Source organism: Anas platyrhynchos, chromosome 1 (genome assembly GCF_047663525.1).
Source record: "Anas platyrhynchos isolate ZD024472 breed Pekin duck chromosome 1, IASCAAS_PekinDuck_T2T, whole genome shotgun sequence".
Taxonomy (NCBI): domain Eukaryota; kingdom Metazoa; phylum Chordata; class Aves; order Anseriformes; family Anatidae; genus Anas; species Anas platyrhynchos.
In genome coordinates this window covers 87,729,515-87,753,597 of record NC_092587.1, presented here as the reverse complement: position 1 = coordinate 87,753,597, position 24,083 = coordinate 87,729,515, and the positions used below count along the sequence as shown (strand labels likewise).

At 43.1% G+C, this 24,083-nt stretch overlaps 2 protein-coding genes across 7 annotated transcripts in view; one reads left to right on the top strand and one right to left on the bottom strand.

Moving 5' to 3' along the window:
* CFAP44 (cilia and flagella associated protein 44) overlaps positions 1–11,388 on the bottom strand; it is a 41,781-nt gene extending 30,393 nt beyond the window's left edge. The window contains exons 1-10 of one of the 5 annotated variants that reach the window (XM_072044330.1): positions 10,685–10,726; positions 7,123–7,209; positions 6,706–6,792; positions 6,163–6,255; positions 5,291–5,462; positions 4,113–4,275; positions 2,954–3,056; positions 2,413–2,629; positions 1,437–1,551; positions 760–924 (exon numbers count right to left, since the gene is read on the bottom strand). In XM_072044330.1, the coding sequence (XP_071900431.1) occupies positions 760–924; positions 1,437–1,551; positions 2,413–2,629; positions 2,954–3,056; positions 4,113–4,275; positions 5,291–5,462; positions 6,163–6,255; positions 6,706–6,781 (1,104 nt within the window). In that variant the 5' untranslated portion in view covers positions 6,782–6,792; positions 7,123–7,209; positions 10,685–10,726. The other 4 variants (XM_072044335.1, XM_027449594.3, XM_072044337.1 and 1 more) reach the window with 4 other exon arrangements.
* ILDR1 (immunoglobulin like domain containing receptor 1) lies at positions 651–24,049 on the top strand. Of its 2 annotated transcripts, XM_072044369.1 has the most exons (13): positions 651–787; positions 1,681–1,817; positions 5,963–6,009; positions 6,220–6,288; positions 8,974–9,199; positions 10,201–10,377; positions 13,507–13,677; positions 14,991–15,140; positions 15,849–15,968; positions 16,119–16,265; positions 20,569–20,700; positions 22,108–22,919; positions 23,706–24,049. In XM_072044369.1, exons 5-13 carry the CDS (start codon positions 9,178–9,180, stop codon positions 23,745–23,747), a joined length of 1,773 nt encoding a protein of 590 aa, XP_071900470.1. In that variant the 5' UTR covers positions 651–787; positions 1,681–1,817; positions 5,963–6,009; positions 6,220–6,288; positions 8,974–9,177; the 3' UTR covers positions 23,748–24,049. The 2 variants fall into 2 exon arrangements, with proteins under 2 accessions (XP_071900470.1, XP_027305398.3); XM_027449597.3 differs by lacking the exons at positions 651–787; positions 1,681–1,817; positions 5,963–6,009; ... (1 more) ...; positions 8,974–9,199; positions 10,201–10,377 and adding an exon at positions 11,676–11,832.
* The last annotated feature ends 34 nt before the right edge of the window (positions 24,050–24,083 follow it).

The following is a 24,083-nucleotide window of genomic DNA, read 5'->3' as shown; positions in this document are numbered from 1 at the left end:
TTCCTAATGGGCTAAGATTAATTTATGAAATACAACAACAAAAACGGGGTGTTTGGAACCTTCTGTTGTCTAGAATAGCTTCCTGATGATTATCTGGGTCTATAAAACATGAGCAGAAGACACGTCTTCCCTTAAAGAGCAAGTAAACAAAATAGCAAAATCCTTGACAATTGACAGATGAGATCAGAAACTGGTATAGATACGCAAACCATTTTGACCTTAATTTATAGAATTGTGTGTTAACTTCAGGATGCCTGATGCTTTTTCTTTTGATTGTTCCTCTATTTCATTGCAGGGATCTCAGAGATAAAATGAAATAGAAATTAACTAATAACTTTAATAACCTCAGCATTAAAATAATCAGAAAATTTATTTCAAGTATTGCCATAATTTATCATTTGAAATAACACCAATGTATTACTACGTCTGAAAATTATAAAAATTAATCAAAACAACATATGAAAAAAAGTGTTAGAATGCAGGGAAGACCAAAGCTTTTAGAGAATCACTGAAAATTATTTTGATTTATTTTAGTAGAAGGTGATTTATTTATTTTTTTTTTACCACTGTGAAACAGAAAATGTTGTGTAAACAATACTTGATTCAAATATTTACACTGGAGACGTGTCTGACTTTTTTTTTTTTTTTAGAACAGAATACATTCTCATAAAGCAACTGTAATGGAAAAATGCCCCTATAAATGAGCTCCACCTCCTGACCAAAAATGTGCACACCTAAAGGCAGAGCAAAAGAACTCACCCGAATGAAGCCATCTTGCCCAACAGTGGTAAGTTCTCCTTCGTCCAAAACTAACTGGGTGATAGGGCCACTGTGACAAGGCTTGTGTCCAGCTCGACAGAGCTCTACTTTGATGAGGCCCCCTTCCCAAAGCAGCAAGTTGCCCCACTCAGCCCCTGAGATAACCTTCAATGCAAAGGAAGAGAAGCACTTAAGCACCTGCACTTAACCATACAGAAATATATGCAAAAATATGATTAACATTTGTGGCTTCCTTGTACAAAAGCATTAAATTAATAGCAATGTACAGATATTTCCAAGAGAAGGTGTAAAGGGAGACACGATTCACCTTTTTAGGAATACGACATCATTTACATGCACTGAAATGGTTGAGATTAGGGCTAACACACTTTTTATTTCTGTACATTAAGGTTTTCACTACCCCATTAGAGAAACCCCAGCTCTAAGCCAACAGAGATCTTTTGTCTGGGAACTACAATATTAACCGTACTTTTCAATTATTACAATGCAAGCATTTTCTTTGGCAAATTAATGTCAATATTAGCTTATCAGAGCAGTGCACTGAGGGTCTAATTCGTATCACTTAGAAGCAAATAGTAATTCTCCAACTAACTCAGTAGACTTTATATCAAAACCTGAGAGGGAACACAAAATCAATTAAACTTGTTCTGACTTACCTTGCCATCAGGTAGCTCCACATACCCTATAATGTCAGTCACTGATGTTTTTCCAAACCTGCCCAAAGCTCCTTGCAACTTGAGACCACTGAATGTGAGAGCCATCTTCCAGAACCTGAGTATAGAAAACACATTCCTCTATGATACAAGGCTTCCTAGACATGCTCTTTACTCTCTCAGACATAATAATAATCTTACCAGGGATGTCATTTTATGATGTTCATTTATTATTCTTTTTTCACAGGAGACCTTGGGTTTTTCTTTTTAAAATAAGATATAACTTTGTAACCTCACAAACTTTTCCATAGCCTACCTCTATGAAAAACGTGGGAGGAGGATTTGGCATGGATAGAACGAAGACTACGCTATTATTTAAAATAAGTAAGTGTAACACCCATAGCTATATCCTTCCTGATACAACCAATGCATGTAATCATAATAACGTCTATTATAGCCTTACTATCTCCACTGTATGATGTTCAACTTTGTAAATCCAAGGGACTAAGTCCCTTGCTAAATTTCATACAAGTACCACCATGAACTGGGGCATGACTGTAAAATCTCAGTGAGCAAAAACTTTTATCATAGATCTTCAAAGCTATTCCTATTTATTTTATAAATAGGAATTTTATATATTCCTATTTTACAAATAGGAATATATATTTTATTTATTTTATAAATAGGAATAGCTTTGAAGCTCTATGATAAAGTTTGAAGCTCTCATTTTTTTTTTTATTAGAAAAGAATCCATGAATTTACCAAAGGAGGCAGTATGTGGAAGTATATCTTTCATAAAGTTCAGTGTGAGTTTTTGGTGGTATCAGTGGCTTAAAGAACTTTCTTGGTTTTGTAATTGCAATAGGTAAAATAACATTCACTGCTGGTGCACGTTTGCTAACAATACATTCCTGCTAGTCACCATCTAGATGTTATGACTTTAGAGTTGATACATATTAATCATAATTGGCAAACGTACCTGATGTGTCCTACTCCCACTGTAGTTAGCTGTTCCTCATTATCAGGAGAAAATGTGACCCTGTAAACATCCTGTGAAAAAGCTTTTGACCTTAACACAATCTTTTCTTGTTTCCAGTCCCAGATAGTCAACATGTAGTCAGGGCTGCTTCCAATACTGGCCAGCAAAGTGCCAGCACGGTTGAAATCGCCAAAGACATAGGCTTTCTCTGTTCCACCTGAAGAAACATACAAGCCCCAATACACACATGCATGGAAAAGAGGAAAAAAACAATAGGAAAATATGTTTAAAAGGAGCTCAATGTTCACTGCAGATTTTTTTTTTCCTACTACTTAATAGTTCTCAGTTGGCTATTTCTACTGAATAAAGGCTTTCTCCAGTCCAATAATGAAAAAGCTGGAAACCAGTGTTTCCTATTCTGCTGGGAAGTACAAAAGGGTTGTAATTCTTTCTAAACTTAAAGTGGACCACTACTCCATCTGCTGGGATCTATAAACACTGGCCCATTTGTGTAAAATGAAAATAGTACATTTTACACTACCTCGTAGAATTCTGTAGGGCCTCAGTGAAGGATAGTCGTAGATGATGAGGTTTGGTTTCTCTCCTTTTTCTCCTACTGCGAAGTACTGCTTAGTAGGGTGTGCCTTGAAAAAAACAAAAAGTCCTGTTGCATGTTGTAATGACATCTTTGTCTTTATTCTGACAGTTAAGTCATTGTATTTGCTCACACATTAGTCAAAAGATATTGCTTTAAATACCAGGTTGCATTTTTCTGTATGTTTGTCCTGAACAACTGCCAATCTATTACTCAATACCAGAATAAAGTCACTATACAAACACAATGGTAAAACCATTATGCACACAAAATGGAATTATTGTGCATATACTGCAGAATCATGACAAACTGTGAAACTGTACAATAATCTCCTTTATTATACATCCTTTTGCTATTTCTACCTCACTCAACCCACCGGCTGCTTGTACCATGTGCATCATTTGGATCAGCAGCCATCTACGTGGAAAGCCACAGAAAAGCCAACCTGAATTATGTTGTTCTGAAGATAGATGTACCTTAATTCTCAATGAAAGGTTGCTTACAATGGAGCAGAACAATCTGAGGCTGGTATCCTGAAAGCCTTGCTCATATGGAATACAACATGCTCACACGGAATACAACTGAGAGATGGCAGAGCTGTTCACAGGGAAAGGTGCCACAAAACCAGAGAAAACATTTGAGATTCAGGCTTTTCATTGGAGTTTACTAGAGTGAAGCAAGATACTTCTTCTCTTCATTTATCTAGATACTTAATTTTCTAAATTTTAACTGCAGGCAAGACACTAAATTAGTATCAGCTGTGAATAGGAGAAGTTCAAGTGTTCAAGAAAAAAAGTTGATGAGCCAAAATATTAAAATAAGAAAATATGCATGCAATAGGGGCTAAAATGAATCCTAGCTGACACATGTCAGTCCTTTAAGGTACCTGGGCCTGAGACAGGTACAGAGATATTTGTGCTCTGCCAATCATACTGACAGGCTAAGTAGCTTGCACTGCATGGTCTACACATCCCTTTAATCCATACCATTTTCATATGTATATGTGCAACTACAGAATACTCCATTAAGCAATCAAGAGACCATGCCACTTTATAGAGAGGGACTAGCATCCTAAAACAAGAAAAGAAAAAAAAAAAAGCCATACCGTTATAAACCCAATTCCACCTCCACTGCTGCTCCGGAGATAACTTTGAGATTCAGTTTTCAGGTCCAGGAGCACTACCTGGTTGCCTGCTATATATAGCAGTGTTTGGCTGTCCATTGCCATCAGGTTTACGCTTCTTTTGCAGTCATATCCAAAAGAATGTCTGAGAAGAATGTAATAAGGAAAAGCTTTGACACTGGCTTTCTAGAAAAGCTTACTAAGTGGACAGAAATGCTTAAGTCAATACTGAGACGAATACTTAGCCAGGTGACTACAAGGCTGATGGCAACAGTTTTCTTCAATATACAGTGAAGGTAAACTATATCAAGTCTCTATAACTGAGGGGAAGGCAGAAGTATAGACCTTCTAAAACCTGTGATCCATCCTTCTATCTCCATTACAGGGTACACTTCTTGCCTCTGCTGGACAATCTGGGGCTGCAAGGAATTCATATTCTACCAGTTCAGCAATCCATTTTCAAGTATAAGAAATGTGCATCGGATTAGTCGTAACAATTCTACAGTTGACAGTTCAAACTAAGGAGCTACTCAGGCTCACTTCTTTAATGTCTACAGGCATTTGTAGAGAAGGGGAAATCCAGTCTTCAACAGCAACTTCTCTTTGTCTGCAGAGAAACCCACCAACACTTGTGAAAGTCACATATCATATCCAATTGACTGTACCTACCAAAGAACTTATAGCTCTCAATTGATTGGCATCACTTCCTTCATTCAACCAGCCTAGGTCTTTTGAGCAGCAAGCTACAAATCTACATAGTTTCTTCTGCACTTCCTCCTTAGCAGTTCTGTGAAGAAATATGAGGTACACAGCTGTGTACTCACCCCAGCTGCTTGGGGAACAACAGTATATAAAGGCAGAGCTTTGCTGGGGATATTCTTACCTAGTTCTCTGCCTAATCACATTACCTTGATTGATCTAGTCCTATGGTATTACTTACTAAAGTAATAATTATGCCTAATAAGTAATATTTATGAGGTCTAGAAAATGCTGAAGATTAAACTCATCCAGGACCATGACTGGTCAGGATTCCTAACTGTTTCAACCAAAGGTATCCTACTAACACCACACAGGGTACTCCATATTATACAATTTTAAGAACACATATTAAGAAATCCTTAGCTTTAAATCTGCACAATTTTACTGAACAGAAAGGATACTCAAGAGTAAGAAGGTTAATTGGTATCCCAGAGTCTTCAGTGACAAATGGCCGTGAATGTACATCTTCACTGTTATAGAAGAAAGTTTCCGATATTTTCTTTTCTATCTTCTCAGGGCTTTTTTCTGCCTCTGGGGCTACTTCAGTACTATCTTCTTCTTCCAAATCATCTGCTGCATGTCAAAAGTGTGAATATAAAGAAAATTTATACTCAGCATAGATCAGCATAGCTGAAAATGAGGGCATTTTGTCTTAGTGACAACCTGGCCTGAACAGCCTATAGCAAGCCCTCACTCCAGCTTTTAAAGACTTCACTGTAAATAATCAAATCTGAAGAACTTACAGGAAAAAAAAAATGAGATTTTTTTTTTAAAGAACATTGGTTTTAGTACTGAAGTAGTTCAGCTTTCTTTGGTGCGTAGGTCACTGCTTTAGAAACCAAATAGTATTGCAAATATCTTTTTTCAGCAGCTACTGAATGTACATAATCATAGAAAACTAGTAAAAGTACATACTCTGCTTTTTTCACATACAGCAGACCACCATAAGATATCATTGTCCCAGAAAATGCATACTTGATAAAAGTGCATTCAAGTTAGGTACCTCAGACTGAATTCCTATTACCTATTTTGCAAGCTTTTAATCTTATCTAATTTCTTTTCTCACCCAACAGAGGTGTCAGATACCAGCAAGGGGAAGGAATAAAATGAAGTACATGAGGTAAGCCAAAGAAAATGAGCAGTGAAACTCAGCTGCAATGTGATGGCACCGGTCTGAGATGCTGTTTATAACAACAGCATCCAAAGGAAAACTAGAAAGCAGTGGGATATTTAAGTTTAAGCCAACATCTCTTCAGTGGAAAGCAGTACCCACCAATGCTCTCTATGTCTGATACCCCTTCCTCCACATCTTCCTCTTGTTCCTCTGCAGGTGGTGACTCCTTTGGAAGACTAGTTCTGCTTTCTTCTGCAAAGGAAAATTGGGATCATTGTCTCTTGGGTATGAATTCATTTGACTAATTTAATACAGTTCTATAGTAGTAAAAATTAAAAAAAAATAAAATAAAAAAATCCCTTCTATCCAAAGATGGACTTCCTGCTGTTTAGCATCAAGTATAGGCAGAAGCTTGCTTTCAGATGACTGTATTTGAAAACTTAGGAGGAGGTAGGAAGGAAACACATCCCATAACAGGAAAAAGGTATAATAGAAAGATCAAACAAATGCCAAAGTAACATGCCAACGTAAGCATCAAAAATCTTTCAAAGATCCACAGGAGACTCACTACTGGATTCTGTTACCCATACTATCTAAATCTAGCATGTTAGATGACATGCAGGGTGGACTAAAATAGACACTGGACAGAAGCAGCTGTAGGTTCACTACTGGAATCATTGTATAACAGCAGAAATTACTCACGCACACCACTGGGATCTGCCTGTGTACCTTCTGCTGGCTTCTCATCTGCTCCCTCCTGTTCACCTGGAGATGACATGTCTTCTTTACCTGGTGGCAGTAAAGAGGAATTGCTAGTATTTTTGCCTTCATCTGCCAGGTAGACTATTTTCATTTCCTCTCAAATGCTCTGAGATTCCCAAATATAATTGTGTTCTGTCTGTATACTACAAATATGAATAATCCTAGGATTTGTCCTACTTTACAGGGTGAATTTGTTGTTTCAGTTTTTAAACCTCTGGGCTCTGTGTACATGGCTACAGACAGACTTTCATCTAAATACTGTGTAACAAGGGAAACAAGAGATTCACACATTTTTGGGCTTCTATTTAGGGTACTGGGGTGAGATTTGTTTCTGAGAGAACAAAGCTGTTCTTCCACCTTTCTGGTAGACTTCATAAAAATATCAGTAGACAGATATTCTGGGATCATCAGACATCTTGAATGGAGAAGCAGAAGAGATGAATCCTTAAAAAAAAAAAAAAAAGACTTTCTTCAAAACATTCTATACTGAGTTAATAAAATTAACACAATTTAAAAAAAAAAAATAAACTGCCTAACTAACTCCCTCCATCAATTCTTCAGCTTTCAGACTATTATTTTCAGAGTGCTACAATTTCCCTAGTTACCCCTGTCCTCTGGGGTGGGAAAATTGGAATTTTTCAAACACAAACCAAGCACGTTGATCATTTATATAAATTTCTCTGAAAGAAGCCAAAGAAGATAAATGTTGTGTTTATTCTAAATTTGTTCACTTTTTGATTTCAAATATGGTCTCTGTTACAAAAACAAACAAACAAAAAAAAAAACCTAACAACCACCTTAAAATGAACATGGGAGCAATTTTGTACAAATACTACAGCTGTAAAATATGATCAGAATTCAGGAAATTCATTAGTTGAATGAAAAGAAATCTAAATATTTAGAATAGCCAGAATGAAAGTGAATTTCTTTGTACGTGTGAGTTGGACTTCAATAGCAAGAGAAAGTCCCTAAAAATGCATTTCCTGTTTCTGGCATTGAGTCAGAAGCCATTTGAAAAAAAAAAGATCTTTTGAGGTGTCTCAGTCTTTTCAGGTATTTCATGAAAAACAAAGCGTCCAAACATAATGCCACCCTCCAGAAAGACAGTGAAGGCAAAGAAATGTAGCAGATGTGTTATTCATGTCACTACATGGTCAACCCACAATCTTCATCTGAAGGCTCTGAAGCTTTTCCAGAGTCTGACTTTGCTGCATAATTTCATTTAAGACTTAAAATGAGCTTTTACCGCTCGGGAATGCTGAGAAAGACTTGAAAATAGCCATGCAGAAAGTTTTAAATTCAGAAAACAAATCAAAAGAGAGCAATTCCAATATATCTCCAAACATTTAAATGAAATTCATGATTTTTTTTGTGAGCTAGTAGAACTGATATCATTGCAGTTGAAGGAATAGTTTCACACTAGTTGCATAAATATATGGTGGAGTGTTCAGAGACCTGGATTCTCACTCCAAACCCTGTAACGATGTGAACAATTTGCTGCAGCAGTTTCACCTTTGGCTGTCTCGCTTATCTCTTGTGAAAAATGAGATAATAACACTTACCCTTCTTAGCAAAGTGTTTTGATATCCATAGAGAAAAGTGCTATAACATTTCAAATTATTGTAACTAATTAGCAATCATTTATCTTCTAAAAATTAAGACTAGGAGTAGTTTTCATTATAAATTAATTCAACTCTGGAAAATGCTTTAGGCTGAAAGAGGGTCTGAACATTTCTGCCTGCATCGGTATCTGGGTTCCAGTCATAGAAAGCTACTGCAGTGTTCACTGTGCATGTTACTGTGATGGCATTCAAACACTGTGCCAATAATAATAATAATAATAATAATAATAATTTAATTTGATTTTAAGACTGTGGGGAGGTTCAAGAGAGGGATGTCCACTTTTGTTGCAGATTCTGGGTTTCATGGATTGACTGATCCAAGAAAACTTCCATGCACGTTCACTGTGACAAAGGCATGCATCTCTCTGAATGCTGATTTTATTTTCCTGTATATTTTTCACAAGAAAGTTTTCCTAAATAGCCTAGAAATAAGACTTTTGATACTGAAAACCGAGATAGTGGAAAGTAAAGCGACTATGACAGTTCTAGCGGGGAAAAAACAGGCTGGTAATCAGAAATTTTTGTCAACTCTAATCGTACAGTATGCCTGACCACAATGCTTTTATTTTTTCCCTTCCAATCCTAGTAATTCAACAAACTGACTTAGAATGCTGTACCAGATCCACATGAGTTCTACCGCCTTGCTTTCTGACAACTCACTCAGGAGTGAATTCAGGTTTTCTTTGATTCAGTGACCAGTGCGACAAACTGTGAACTTAGGCAATTTAAGGGAAAATGAAATTTTGCTGTTCTCTTGGCTACGTTCTCAAAAGCCGTAGATCGCCTCAGAATGGAGAAATACGTTCATTCAGGTATGTTCTCTCAGTTATTTCAAAACTAAGATGGCTCGTTGGCAATCTTGCTGCCACACAGAATCCTGACACACAGAAGGTTCTTCACAAATTCTCAGTAAACTTGGACATTAAGAGAACTCTCTTTTCAGGCAACTGTTTCATTTATGCCTTTATTCATCGTGAAGGAACTCAGCTGATCCTAGGATTCTGTTTCCCTGTATTGATTCCAGTCCTGACTCCTTTTAGCACAGTACTATAAGCTTCATGGGCTGGCCACTGCTGTCTTTCTGGCCTGGAGGAAACACTGACCTAAGGATTGAAACACTCTGCTATCGTGAGAGTTGTCTGCCATGGGGAATTACATGCTTTTCATCTGTCCCACGCTAAAGCGTCTTCCCCAAGTCTAGCTCTGCTTTGGAAATGTCAGATTTCTCCCTATCTGTCAAATCATGCTTGTTTAACTCAAGATATAGTTCTCTCAGAAATTTTTTCTGCCTCTTCCTTTATTTTTTTATTTTTTTTCAATGAAAACCACCACACTATTCAACAACTAAGAATTCCTTTTAGCCTTCAGACCACATCACAGCACATCAGCACTTTACTGGGCCAATGATAGGAACGTGTGCAAACAACAGAGTTTTTCAAAGCTTAACTTCACTCAAAAAGAAATCAAGATCTTTAAAGCGCTTATATACACAAATATATGAGGCTTTAGCTATCGAGTCCCATCGGTGTGTCACTATGTGTCTGCATTACCAAAAATTTACTATTAAGAGTCAGTGCCAGGCAATCAACCCAAAATCCCAAGGAAATCATTTTTCATAATGGAGTAGTGCTGTCTCTTATAATACGAGACTTGAGATGAGACTAACAGACAACACCAATTCCTGCAGCAATTAAGGTAAAGCATATAAAATATTTACTAGCCAGAGACTGAGGCAGCGAGGACAGGGCTGCAACGAAGGATTGAGACACATCACCTTTATTACAGCCTCGTTATCTCTTCTGATACCCAACAGAGAGAGAAAAGAAGGGGACGGGAGAGATCTGCTTAGAGCCAGGCTGTTGTTGCGGATCTTCAAAGCATTTTCCTACGCAATGGGAGAAATCAAACCAAACGCTGATGTCCAGCCCGGCGACTAACCCAGCCCTTTGCATGATCACGAGTCTATTAGAGCCTGCCCCTGCGAATAAAGGTTAGTTACTGGTTTCCTATTAAAGGAAAACACGGAGCGAGCGGTATCACCGCGGCTACTCATTAACTAGGGCAAAGCCATAAAAACGAGCTGCAGCGGGCAGTAAAATTAACCGCCCCTTCACACCCAGACAGGCAAAAACAACACAGCCCACCACTCTTCAGCAGCAGGGGGTCGCCCATGCCCGCTGCAGAGCTCCCCTCGTGTTTTACTGCCGGGATTTTGGGGCCGGGGGCTGCCCTCAGGGCAGGGGGGTGCCCACAGGGCAGGGGGGGCCCCTGACGGGCCCAGCCCCGCCGCCCCCTACCTGGGGCCGGCTCCAGCGCGGCGTCCGCGGTCTCCAGGCAACGGCCCCAGCGGCGCGCGGAGCACCATGGGAGATGTAGTTCGGGGGGCGGCGAGGGCGGCGCTGCTCCCACCATGTTTTAGAGAGGGGTTTGTGTGGGCTTGGGGCTTTTTTTTTGGAAAAGGAAGATACCTGTCAGGCAGCCTTTTCAAAAAATAAGCGGAAAACCTACTTGACTCCCCAAACTTTCAGCGTTTTCAAATATTTCTTGAAGTATTTGCATGCACGAACGTGGTTGAAATGAGGCGAGCTTTACAGCGCAGGGCTGCCTTCCTACCTGCTCCTGCTCCCACACGGTGGTCGGTGTTCCTGAAGACAGCAAAGCACGTACAAAAATCTGTATTGAGGTCTCCATCCGTATCCATTTCTCCCATGGATAATGGTGGCTTGAGTTCTGCCCCATGGCTGCCATCAGGAGGGGTGCTGCTTGGCGTGGTGCGGGTGCAGTGCCCTCAGGAGTCATCCCACACCTGTGTAAAGTGCCTTGTGGGCACAGTTCAGCTCAGCACTCAACCCCGTCCTCGCCATCTCCTCCAGAAACAACAGCCACTAAAGGTGTGACCCCAACGATGGCCCTACCAGAGCCACTAAGAAGCCCAAGACCACACCAACACTCCCCAGCATCCCACAGCTCCCACATGGGGCTGAAATGCTCCTGGGCACAGGTGGGAGCCCTTCCACACCAGATTTCCTCTCACAGTAGTTTCTGGGGAAGAAATCTGCAAACGCAGAGCTCCAGGAGCAAAATGCCTCCACCTGAGCTCCAGGAGAGCAGCCACCTGCCACCTCCCGCTGTGGAGGTTGGCTGTCAGCCACCACCACCTGCACACTATATATATATAAATATATATGTGTATTATACGTATGTGTAATATGTATATATTTTAAAGCGGTTCCTGAAGCTGTGAGGCCAGTATCTGCCCGCCCAGGTGCGGAGGAGGAGGAGGAGGCGGGGGCGGGCGGCAGGGAGGGGACAGGTGGCACGGGAAGGGGAGGACCCGGGCCAGACCCGGCCGGTGCTGGAGGAAGAGGAGGAGGAGGAAGAGGAGGAAGAAGCCCCGCCATGGCCCTGCTGCTGGCCTGCCTGCTGCTGGCCTGCCTGCCGGCCGGTGAGTGCAGCGGGGCGGTGGGATGGGGGCTGCCAGCCTCCCCTTCCTCCCCCCCGGCACACTTTGGGGCGAGCGGGCTGGGGCTGGGGGCATGGGGTCGCCCCCTTTTTGCCCAGTTTGGGGTTAGGGTGGCCTGGCCCCGGTCCTGAGCTTTTCTTGGGGCAGGCCGGAGGAGCAGTGCCCGGCCCAGCAGGGCGCACGGGCTGGTTTCGGTGCCCTAAAGGTGCGGCCGGCTCCCGGCCCAGGAGGGAGCGGCCTCGCCTCGGGGCAGGGAACAGGCACGGGGGGAGGGCTCTTGCACCTCGGCCACATGGGGTCTGGGAGCTTGGGATCTGCTTTTGGGGACCGAAACCATCGCTGTGCCTCCGGGGTTTGAAAGGAGCCCTTTCAAACAGAGCTTTGGTTTCAGTAAGTGAAAGTTACACGGGGGTTTTGCTTTTCCACGAGCCTCAGCAGGTCACAATTCTTATGGGAAAGATCCTTTTGGTTGCCGTCAACATCAAGGTTTTGAGGGTTCGGATTTTGGTTTGGTTTCTTGTGGTTTCCCACACAGATCCTGTGCATCAGCTGCTTCACAACAAAAGCAGAAACAAAGTGCATACAACTTAACATACAATGCAATTAAACAAGAGCCACTGCAACTAATCACCAGCCCTTGTCTTGCTACAGCATTGTAAAAATTACATTAGCCTTGCTTTTGCTGGAATTCTGCACAGCTGCTGCTATTTCTGTATTTAAGTGTCCATGTGTATATTTTATTTTTCAGAAAAGCCTTGAACTCAGAGTTTACCAGGTCCTCTCTGTGTTCACATGGCATTTTTTAAGCAAAAGAGCTCTCTCTGCTGTGCTTCGAGTTGGCTGGCCAAGAGTCTTACTTCAAGCTAGAAACTGAGCAAGCACTGCACTGCCAGTATCCTACTGCAACGACTTGTTGAGGCAATGCTGCACCTCCAGCTATATGGTTTCTACCTGGTGGAAACTGCCTGGAGCATACTCCATGCAGTCTAAGAGGACAGTGGAAGAAGGATGCTTTCAGATGCGATCCAGATGTTATTATATATTCCCTTATCCCTGTGCTTATCCTAAATATATGGAATAAAGGGAAAGACTTTGAATACGCAATACAAATCAAGTGCTTGTTCGTGACCCTTTTGGTTGGTGCCCTCCAGACCTCAACCTTTCCTTCCCTCCTTCCCTGCTGTCATGCTCCTCAGTCAAGAAAGCACCTAGCATAGTACTATAAGCCATGCCTTGTTCTCTGGGATGAATTCCAAACAGGGCATCCTACACTCACTCTGCGCTGTTTGTATTGCCTTATCAAAGGCAACTGGTGATAACTTCACTATTGTTTATGACAAGCACAACTTACTCTATTATCAAAGTTTAAACAAGATAGAAATGTCTCTGGAGTGTGGCTAAAATAAAGCATAGCTTATGAGAAACTTCGTAAAAACTTGCTTAGTGGATGCTGTTGCTTGGGTAGAAAATGCTGTGGAAGTTTTTGTGAATGAGTTCTAACCATGCACAACAACAGCTTCGTTAAAATGAGGTGTTGTAGACGCCCATGTGAGGTAAAGAGAAGCGTTATTTCAGTTGTGGGTCTGGTCCAGAGTGAAAGTTGTGATGTGATGTCTGCTCCTGAGGGCTGACTGCCTTCTGTTTTCTTGTTTGCAGGTTGTCTCTCCCTGCTGGTGACCGTGCCAGATACTGAGCGTTACACCACCTTATTTGCCAGCGTCATCCTCAAGTGTGATTACAGCACCTCAGCACAGCTGCAGGATGTCGTGGTGACCTGGCGCTTCAAATCCTTCTGCAAGGACCCCATCTTCGACTACTACTCAGCCTGTGAGTGTCAGGGGTGTCCTCCAAAAGCAATGGAAAAAGAAGGGGCAAATGGAGATTTTCAAATGGAAAACAAGGGGCAGGCAGACTTACTCGGGAATACAGGCTTTTGACCTCTTCCTAACCACAAGCCAGGTCTGGTTGGTGGTATTTCCCCAGGCTCCAAGAAAAAGAGGTTATGTCTGTGATTTTCTCTGCAATGTCAAGGCTTTATGATCCTGTTTCATAGAAACCCCAGCCAAATCAGTTCATCTGTCCTCCTCGTCATCATACCAGCAGGCAGTGAGATTCAGCTGTGTTTGACACATCTCAAACTTGGCAGCCCCTCCTGCTTCTGCTTATTTGAAAGCAAGGGTCCCACAACAGGTGGACTTGATGATTCCATGATGGGGCACAGGGTTGGAGCTAGAGTCCAGTTACTGGGTGTTACTGATTTTAGGAAGAAATACATGTGCTTTGGAGGGCAGAAAGACTTCTAAGTGCTAGCATTTAGTACCTGCAGCAGTTCTCCACGTGCAGACATTGTGGTGTGTGCAGCCTTGTTTCAGGGATGTTTATGGTTCTTAAGATGGTAGGTTTAAGACGGTCAACCTTAGATTAATTTTGCCCTTAAAAATTAATTCACAATTTGTCCTTTCTTCTCTTCATTGCAAATAGACAATGCTGTCTGAATGCTGTCTCCTCAAATCTCAGCTCCCAAATGCCTGGCTGTTAGATTATAACATGAATCTCTCAAGAGAGAGACAGAAATTGCCTCTAGTCCTCTGTTAATGCTGTTGGGCCTCTCCGCATAATCCTGAACTGGATTGGAACCCAGATGATGGGTTCTTTTTGTCTTTAGAAGCCCCACAACATGTAATGGCATACAGGAGGGACAGGGAGATAATTCCTATGGCAGTTCATGTATGTCTAGATACTTTGTTTGGTAAACACACTTACGGTTTTATTCCAGTAGTCCTGGGAGTTCTGTGACTTTTTTCTTTGCAGTTTGTCTTCACATTGGTACCTGCCCTTTTCCCTACCATTATTAGCTTCTTTCCATTGTTCTTTCTGTTGTGAGCACATGAGCTATCTCCACTGCAGCTCCTACATTCTCAAAATCTGCCATTCCTGTGGCTCTACCTCTTTTTGCTTTTAAGCACCCCAAAGCAACTTGTCCTTGCCCTTTTGAAGCCATGCTTTCTATTAGTGAACAAAAGCAAATGCACATGTGCATTCAAGAGTTTTCAAGAAGTTTTTGTACTGCTTACAAGGGGAATAGAAAATTAAATTTGAAATAATGACTTTTGGCATCTTTTCTGGTGATGTGTTTATAGCGTACCAGGCCGGTTTAGCTCTTGGCCAGGACCCTTCTGATGACTGCAATGACAGCCAGCGGAAGGTGCGCGTTGTCATCCAGAAATATGGACAGAATGAGCCTGTGCTGGGTGTGGACTACCGGCAACGGAAGATCACCATTCAGAACCGTAAGTGGCTTGGCCTCACAGGCAGGCAATGAGCTCAGTAACTATCCCATAGCTGGGCCTGTTAAGTGATGAGAAGCATAAATGTGGCTGCCATCTGGAGCCATACGTACTCTGTGAGGTGGCAATGGAATAAGTATTATGAAGGGCCAGCTCCCTTGTACCCAGCTGGCCCAAGGGTGCTGGGGGTATTACAAACTAAGGCTGAGTTGAGGATGTCTGAGCATTTCGCTGAAGGGCAAAGGTAAGCTGAGGAGTCCGGAGCCAAGAAAACAGTTTTCCTCTAACAAGTACTGCATAGTTGTCCACTCCATGCTGCCCCTGGAGCAGTAGCTGTTGCTACTGCCAGGGAGCTACTGGGATGTCTGACCTAATGGGGACTATGATCTCTGTTCCAAAACCAGTGTTGGCAGCATCCGTTTTAGCACCCATCACCTGGTAGCACTCTGGTATTTTCATGGCACAAAGAATTAGCCCCACTTTTAAGTATCGTTGCCTTCCAGTAAGATGAAGAGAAAAGAACTGGCAGTTACTGCTATTTACAGAAGTTCTCAGTGGTCTCAGAGGGGATTGTCTGAAGGTGATGGCTACCCTTGGGGAGAGGGGAGATGCAGTACTAAATGTTGGCTGCAGGCAGATGACCCTCCTAGAGTGGGGTCTGAAAGTGTCAGTCCCAAATAGTCTGCTGACCTCTCAGTCCTTCTTCCACAGGGGCAGACCTTGTCGTCAGTGAGGTCATGTGGTGGGACCATGGCGTGTACTACTGCACTGTGGAAGCACCAGGAGATACCTCAGGCGATCCAGACAAAGAAGTTAAGCTAATTGTGCTGCGTAAGTGCCAGTGCTCTGTTGCCTGGGTAGCAGATATCTCCTGTTCACTTCTTCTCCACCCAAAGATTTCTCCAGTGGTGGAGAGGTACTTTGTAATTTTCTGTGCCCAGGTACATAAGGATCCTCTTTCTCTCTCCGTTTCTTCCACAGACTGGCTCACAGTACTCCTCATCGTCCTCGGTGGCCTCATCCTCCTCTCGCTGATAGGAATATGCTGGTGCCAGTGCTGCCCCCAGTATTGCTGCTGCCACATTCGGTGTGTCTGCTGCCCAACCCGCTGCTGCTGTAATGAGGAAGGTGAGGTACCAGCAAATATCTGTTCATGGCTTCTGCAAAGAGAAAAGCCTGAGATGCAGCTTGCTCAGTTCCACTTTCTCCCTCCAGTTCATTGTCCGTATAGACTGAGACATTTATTTGGGCAATGTAACGTTCATAACAACTTCATTTGAGATTAGAGACAGAGAGAGAAGGGGAGCTAGGGATGTGGATCCCATCTTGCACCTCCACATCCTACTTTCAGGAGTTCGTCCCCACTGCCTCATTGCCAGCTTTGCCCATGTCATCCAGGGCATGGTCACTGGCCTTTTGTGAGTAGCTCAAGACTGTTTTCATCTCTGTCTTGTGGTTCTCATGCCTGTGCACACGAGGAAGGCAAACAAATACCTTGTCCTTATTGTGATGTTACTCTCCAAACTGGCCTAATCTTGAAGTGTGTTGCTCTGAGAGGTACTTGTATAAAAATTGGATTTTTGTTTCTTATTGTCATTTTTGGACATACCTCTTTCACAAGAAAAAGGTTTGTTTGTTTGTTTTATGGGGGGAAGGAAGTGAGAAAGATGGTCTGTCGTGGTGGTCAACACTGCAAATGTTTTCTGAAACTTATCAGCAACACAAGGTAGAATACCCCCACAGTTTACACAATTTGATAGAAACAAAATGCAGCAAATGCATTTACGTACCACTGAAATCATCAGATTCTTCCCTGGATGCTGCAAGAAGATTTGTGAACAAGGAGCTGTGTTTCTGGTTTCCTTTTAACTGCAAAAGAATTACTTGGTATACCTTGGGTGTTAGTAGGCTTTCTAAGAGCTAAAAGAAGCACCTGTGAGAGGTTTAGATGGAAGTTTAATCTGTTTAGCCTTTGCAAAGAGCCACCAGACTATCTCATTTGCTAAAGGCAAAACCAAACAAAATGCTTTCTGAGGCTTTATGGGCTGTCAAGTGAAACGTATGATGGTGAGGACGCTAAGCAAATTTGGCAATGAAATTACTTTCCATGAGGGGAGAGAGGTGATAGACATGAAAGACTCACACCTCCAGACTTCCTAGTTTTCATCAAAAAAGGATTCTGAAAACACATGAGCTTTTTTGGAGGGTTTTCTTTTCTGTAGGAGATGATGGCGTGCTCCAGGGTGATGCTTTTGTCTTGCCTGCCTCCTGCTTAGGATAAACATGAGATTCTTGTGCGGTTCCCAAAACCTCACCCTGCTCACGAGAGAAGGTACAGGTTCAGCCTCCTTGACTGGCTGCTGGATTCTGTGACTGCGATTTCCATCCCAGATGCCTGCCCTCTTTATCATCCACTTTGCAAGGGATCCTTGTGATTGCTCCCTTGCTTTAGTGCTCCTTCACTTCATCCTGCACCTGACTGACTTTTTGGCCTTCAGGAAATGAATTGGAGACTTAAAAAACAAAAGAAGATTGATATGGGAAGCATCTCAAAAACCAGTCCTGAGGCGTAACGGTTCCGCACAACTGAAGAGAAGGCAAAAAAATTCTCAGTTAAATCTTAGAATTACAGTGCAAGTTGTGGTTGATTTCTTCCCACTTACTGGCCACTAGAGGGTAGCCTAGGTCTGCTGAATGGGCATAGAATACACTGAGGCAAAGTAATTCTGGATGTTTTAAGTCAGGTCATCAGCTAACGTGATTTTGAACCTAGTAATAGAAGTGATTTGTTTGGGTAATTCAGAATTGGTGTTACAGAAATATTAAATATGCCCCAGGGGCAAACCAATTATACTCCCCATGGAAAACTCTGTGAAAACTCTGCTAGTACAGATACTGTGGTAAATACTTGTTTGACCTCCTTCTGTTCCTATTAGTTCCTTTTCTTCCATGGACTTCTCCTACTAATGAATTGGTGCACAAGGATGTATTTGCACTAGAGTCTGAATAAGTTGGAAAGTAATTTTTTTAGAATTGGATTATTGTCCTGGCAGCTGTAAAGTCTGTCAAAGGTAAAGAACAAACTCTCTGCAGGGAATGGGTGGAAGAAGCAACAAAACATCCTGCCAGAGTTTTTCAGCAGGTATGTTTTAGAACTAGGGTGAAGATAAATATGTTCACAAGCACTTTAGAAAAGAGATCTGTAACTTTACCTCCATTTTTTAAGGGAACCAGAGTGCGTAGTTCAGTGAGTTCCAGTATCAGTTTCAAACTGGAAGGCAAAGTATCTGGAGGACGAAGAGAAGATGAGGTTATTGGAGGAAGTCTTGGATAATTCTGCATTTATTCAACTGTAGGGATAGATCAGAGAATCACAGGCACAGAACTACTTTGGTCCTAGCAAGTGCTTTCATACCCTAAGGAGGAGAACCTGCAGTGCAGTTGTTATGCTTGTAGCTGCTGAGCCTTTCACTGCTCAGGCCAGACTGCATTCAAAGCCCAGGGATGTGCATTCAGCAGGTGCTAGAACATTCTCAAGGTGATAACCAGAGGGCTGGGAGAAGAACAGATAAGGCCTTTCTCTTCCTTTTATGCCTCTTCATTTTGTTTTCCCTCTTCCTTCCAAGTTTAAAAGCTGAACTGGAGGAGAATCCCTTGGGGGAAAAAAAAGTAACGATTGAATTTTGACATAAAATTATTGAAAACTGCTACCTCAGGCCACACTGCTTTGAAGAAAAATCACAGTATTTGGATTAAACCCCCTGAAGCCCCCAGCTGTGTAGTTCGCTCTGTTTGGAGCCAAGCTGGAGAGGGGGAAATAGCATGGAGTGAAGAACAAAGTGGAGCTGCACGAACTGGGGGGAAAGGAAAGGCTGTGTGGAGAGGCATGGTCAGTCCCTGTTATGCCACAAGTGATGCTCCGTGTAAATTTAGTGAAACTGCTGACGGAAGGCATATGTACCATCTGTTTAAGAAATGAAGTGCCACGTGAGATGAAGGGAGGAGTTGAGACCCAAAGAGCACGCAGTCTAAATGTTGCTTGCCACAGATGAACCCAGGGGGCAGAATTAATTGGAGCTTAGCTGTAGCCTGGTTTCTTAAAGAAGGAAGACTTACGTAGTCAGCCTGTCTATCCCCAGTCTCTTCCCCTCCAGTAACTTTTAATTTTGTCAACTTCAGCCAGATTTATCAGAGGGACATATTTAAATTTGAGACATATTTAAATGTCTCAAAGGCAATTACATTCCTGTCTTCTGAAATGTGTGGGCAAGAATGTGCTTTTAGTGCCTTACAGGAGAAGAGGCTGCAGTGAAATTCTGCCTCTTCTGAGGCTTCAGAGAAGCCATTTAAGAGAAATTTTGCAGAAGTCCCAATTACAGAAAAGTTTCACAGAGTAGTGAAAGACAAACCATGCAGAGTTGGGCTTTGTAAGGTCTGGGGCTTGCAGAATTTCCTGGTACTCTTGAGTTTTGATTGTACATGGTGGAAGGAGTAAGTTTCTTTAAGATGTTTTTATCTATTCTCCCCCCCCCCCCCCCCAAAAAAAAAAAAAAAGCATCAATGAATGATGGTTTTGAAGACAGAGGTGGTAGGACTGTCTCTGTAGGGGTGAGATGGAAGTACTGAAAAGGTGAAGTGGGATTGGAACCTTGGTGTAGGGCTCTGGAGTTAGTGGCAGAAAAATAACGAGGGAGAGGAATTTCCATAGAGTTTGCTCTTTGGTCTCACAGGACATTGCAGCTGAGAATAGGAAATTTAGTTTGTTCACTAATTTGACCACCCTGTCCAAAGGGGTTTAAGTTTAGCAGTCATGCTGAAGTAAAACAGAGAGACAACAAAAGCAGTTGAAAAACTAGACAGGGAGAAGCTGGACAATGCATCTCTGAGTGCTTTGTGTGTGGAACAGAGAGGAAACAATTAAGGCTTCTGAGTGTGGTGTGGAAGATAAGATCTGGATAAAGCCTACATGAAGGGGGCAAGAAAGGTCTCATTTAGCTCTGGAGGACCAATGGAAAACTGAAAGAGTTTTAAGAGAGAAAAGTGTGCTATATGTCCTGCTGTCTGAGCTGTTATTTCACAACTTTCTACAACTGTACTCATAATGAGATGGCAGGCAGAAGCCCTGCATTTGGTTACGTGCTGTGTACTTAATCATAGTGCTATTTGTTCCCAGTTCCTGGAAATGTACCCTAAATGTCTGGCAGTAACCCTTTCCTTCAGTTTTAGGTACCTTTTTGAAGCCATACAACTTTGTGTTGAAATTTCCTATTCTTTATTTTTAACCTTTGTCACCGGTTGGCAAGAGCTTTTCATTCTGTGAATTTTACGTACCCGATCACATTCAAAGACTGTAGTCTTGTCAAGCAAAATGGCATGTGTACTGCAAGCTGGGCTAGGGGGAGTTGCCCTAAGCTTTCTTCCTCTTTTACAGCCCTGGAACGGCATCGGTTCGTGAAGCAGGCTCAGGCACTCGCGCCTTGGATGCCACCTAACGTGTTCTACAGAGGTGGCGACAGGAACTCGCAACTTTCCTCTTACCAGCTGAACCCTCTACTGCAACGAGGTGAGGTCACGGGTATCGTTTCAGAGGGAAACCAGGATGAGAAGCAGGACACTTCTCAGGCAGGTTCAGCTGTGAGGCTTCATCCTCTCTGTTGCAGAAGCGAGGAAGATGTTCCTAGCATGACAGCTGTGCAACATCTGCTCTTTAGACTTGCCTGGGTGGATAAAGACAGGATATCTGCCTTAAGTGTCCTCCTAGACTCAGTGCCAGAGAAGTAGTTTAATGCTAACTAAGGCATAGCTTGTGCTACCCCACAGTGACTGCAGGGTAAATATACCCAGCTTATCTCCCTTCGTGTGGTAGAGGAGGGTACTGTCTCTTTGTTCTGCTGTACTGGTCACGGTCAACTCCTTATAGCCAACATTGACATGACAAGAGAGGTGCAATTTGTTTGAGTTCTTATCAAATGTCTAGTCTTCATATGATTGAGGGCAAACTCCCTCCCGTGCAATAGACCTAGCCTGCAAGCAGTGAAGAATAAAGGACTCGTTACTGAACACAGAAGAACTTGCTAGACGTTCTGCCCCAAAATCCTACATCAGTGGTATATGTTTCTGCCTTAATGGAGGAGGAAAGATGGAGTATATGAAGCTATAGAGAAATAAGTAATAAAATAACTTACTCAGCTATACCATTTAATAACCCCAGAAAATTAGGGGATTTCAATATAATTGTAAGACAGAATGCACTGAGACTTCTGGAGGAAATGTATGTGCATCCTGGCAGAGTACAAGGAACGACTAAATTCCTCAGGCTGTTTCTTAGCATGTTTCAGGTCAACTTTGAATTTTTAGAGGTGCTGGGTGGAAGGGAACTCTAAGGTCATCTAGTGCTGGCTCTTGCTTACAGCAGGACTGACTCCAGACTCAGTCATATTAGCTGTGGCTTTGTCCAGCTGAGTCCTGGAAACCTGCAAGGATGGCGATTCTATGACCTTTGTGGATAACTGTTCCAGAGCAGCACCAGCTTCCTAGTGAAGAAACGTGTGTGTTCATGTGCATTTGTATTACAAGAAAATCTTTTGCAGTATTGATCCATATTACTTCCAGTTCAGTGAAATCTAGGAGGAAACACCGAACTTTCTCTAATGTAAAAAAAAAAATATATTAAGAAAAAAATGGTGTCAATGCTGTAGGAAAAAAACTGTTCCTCTCTGAACATGTTTCTTGGTGTTCTGGATGACTTTGATTTCTTGCCTCTGTGCTGCTCAAAACACAGATCCTGGCTGCAACTTACCAGTTACTACACTTTACAACCGCCCAAGGTAAGATGTAGTGCTTGAGTTTGAAGAGCTCTTGCAGTGAGGAAGAGAAGAGAGGCTCAGAAGGGATTTAGCCAAAAACATGAGTTTTTTTTCTTTATTGCTTCTCCTTGACTTGCTGCATTCCCTTGTGCTTTTACCCCTAGATGTGTCTCTGCACAACAGCCTCCCGCTGGTGCAGCCACCAGCTCAACTTGCCCCTAACAATGGTGTTCTGGACTACCTGGAGTCTGAAATCCAAAAGCTGAGCCTGTCGCAGCCCCAGCCACCTCCCCACCAGCGACAGGCTGTGCAGCCCAGCCTGCTGTCCTCCCTGGGCTCCGAGGTGGTGCCGCGCAGCCTACCAGGACCTCCTCCTCCGCTCGCCGACCGCGTCCCCTCCTCCCATGGGGGCAGCAACTCCTCACGGCCACCCAGAGATGCCCGCAGCCACAGGCATTGGGATTCAGCAGCAGAGAACAGGAGGGAAAATCAGAGGTGGCCCTTGCCGTCCAGTGGGGATTCTCGTTCCAGCTACAGTCGGGAGCCCCGGGACAGGCAGCGAGAGGATTATCCGCAGCGGCAGAGGACAGGTGGCTACACCAGCAGGCCCCAGCACTCCAGGCGGGATGCATCACCCCCCCGCCGGACTGAGAGGGGCAAGAGCAGCAGCAGCAGCTGCAGTTTCTATTCGGAGGAGCCCAGGGAGCGCCCTGGCCACCATCGTGGTGGGAGGCGAGAGTACCAGCAGCACGCCGGGAGGAGCAATAGCTCAGGTCAGCGGAGGCACAGCTACTCTCCTCCGTCCCGCCGGGGCTCCTGGAGCTCCTCAGAAGAGCATGATCACGTCCCAGCAACCAACCGCAGGCGGCGCAATCGGTCTCGGGACTGGCCAGAAGACAAACCCCCCAGTTACCGCTCGCTGGAAATCATCCCAGATCGGGGCAGCAAGCACAGGGACGGTGTGGGACTGCGGTCGGTGAGTCAGCTGCCCTTTTTGCCCTCCCGCCAAAGGGAAGAGCTGGGTTCTGGGGTTGGGAGTGAATGATTGTTACTTTCTGCAACCTGTTTCCCTGCCTTCAAACGTGTGTTGCATGGCTCTAGTGTGTTCAGGGACAAAGTGAGAAGCGAAATAAAGCAGGTCACCTATCACATCCCACAAGGGATGACATGTTATACCCTCTCAATTCTGCCCCTACTTAGAGCCATTTGGGGTTCTGTGTGCTAGCATCAAGGTAAGATGCCTGAAGCTGCATGAAACAGGCTTTTAAGATCACGGGTGGCTGTAGTGGTGGGAAACGCGTGATCCTTCAGGCCAGGTGGGTGAGAGTGACTTCCTTGTTGCAGCTCCTGAGGACTGGATTTGCGTTATATGGGCAGTGAATAGCTATTGTTTGCATCTCATCTTGCCAGTTCATGCTGGGAGTATATTTCAGCCAGCATCCTGTGTGTGAGAAGTTTCATATCCAATTGCTAGCTTCTGAGACACCATGTTCTCTCTTTAAAAATGGATTTTTAAAAAAAAAACAAAAAAAAAGTTAAATGTCCATTACTGCCTACATGCAGTATTTTACCAGGTGGCAGCCTTCAAGAAGGACTGCATTTTGCATATAACAACTTTCCCCTCTGAATTTTTTAAGGAAATGGAGCTCTAGAACCAGCTGGGATGTACGGGTGGTTTTGTTGTGGTGCTCAGAGCAGGTAGAAAGAAGCATGTTTTCCATCCGTCTTTCCTTGTTCCTGAATCTTTTATTTTCTCTTGCAGGACAGAGGGAGTTCCCACAGTGCAAGAAGCATAGTCATTTAATGCCACTGCTGAAAGAACTGGGATTCCCAGTGGACTCCTCTTAGCTTTTCAGCTATGTGCATTGGAACGGCTGCTTTTAATTGAACAGGCAACCAGCAAACAAGACAAAAGATGAAGCTACTTCCCCTTAAACTTGTGACCCTGAAGAATTTATGTCTAGTGACCTTGAAAGCAATATGTAATGCCTTTTTGTTACTGCTTTGATTTCGAGACTTAAGTTTTTAATGGGCTGTGATCCACTGAAAATTTTCTATTGGAAACAGCGGAATTTTTTAATAAACATTGTATTCCCAGACTTCAAAGAGAGACATCAGTTGCCTTCGTTAGGTACCCTGG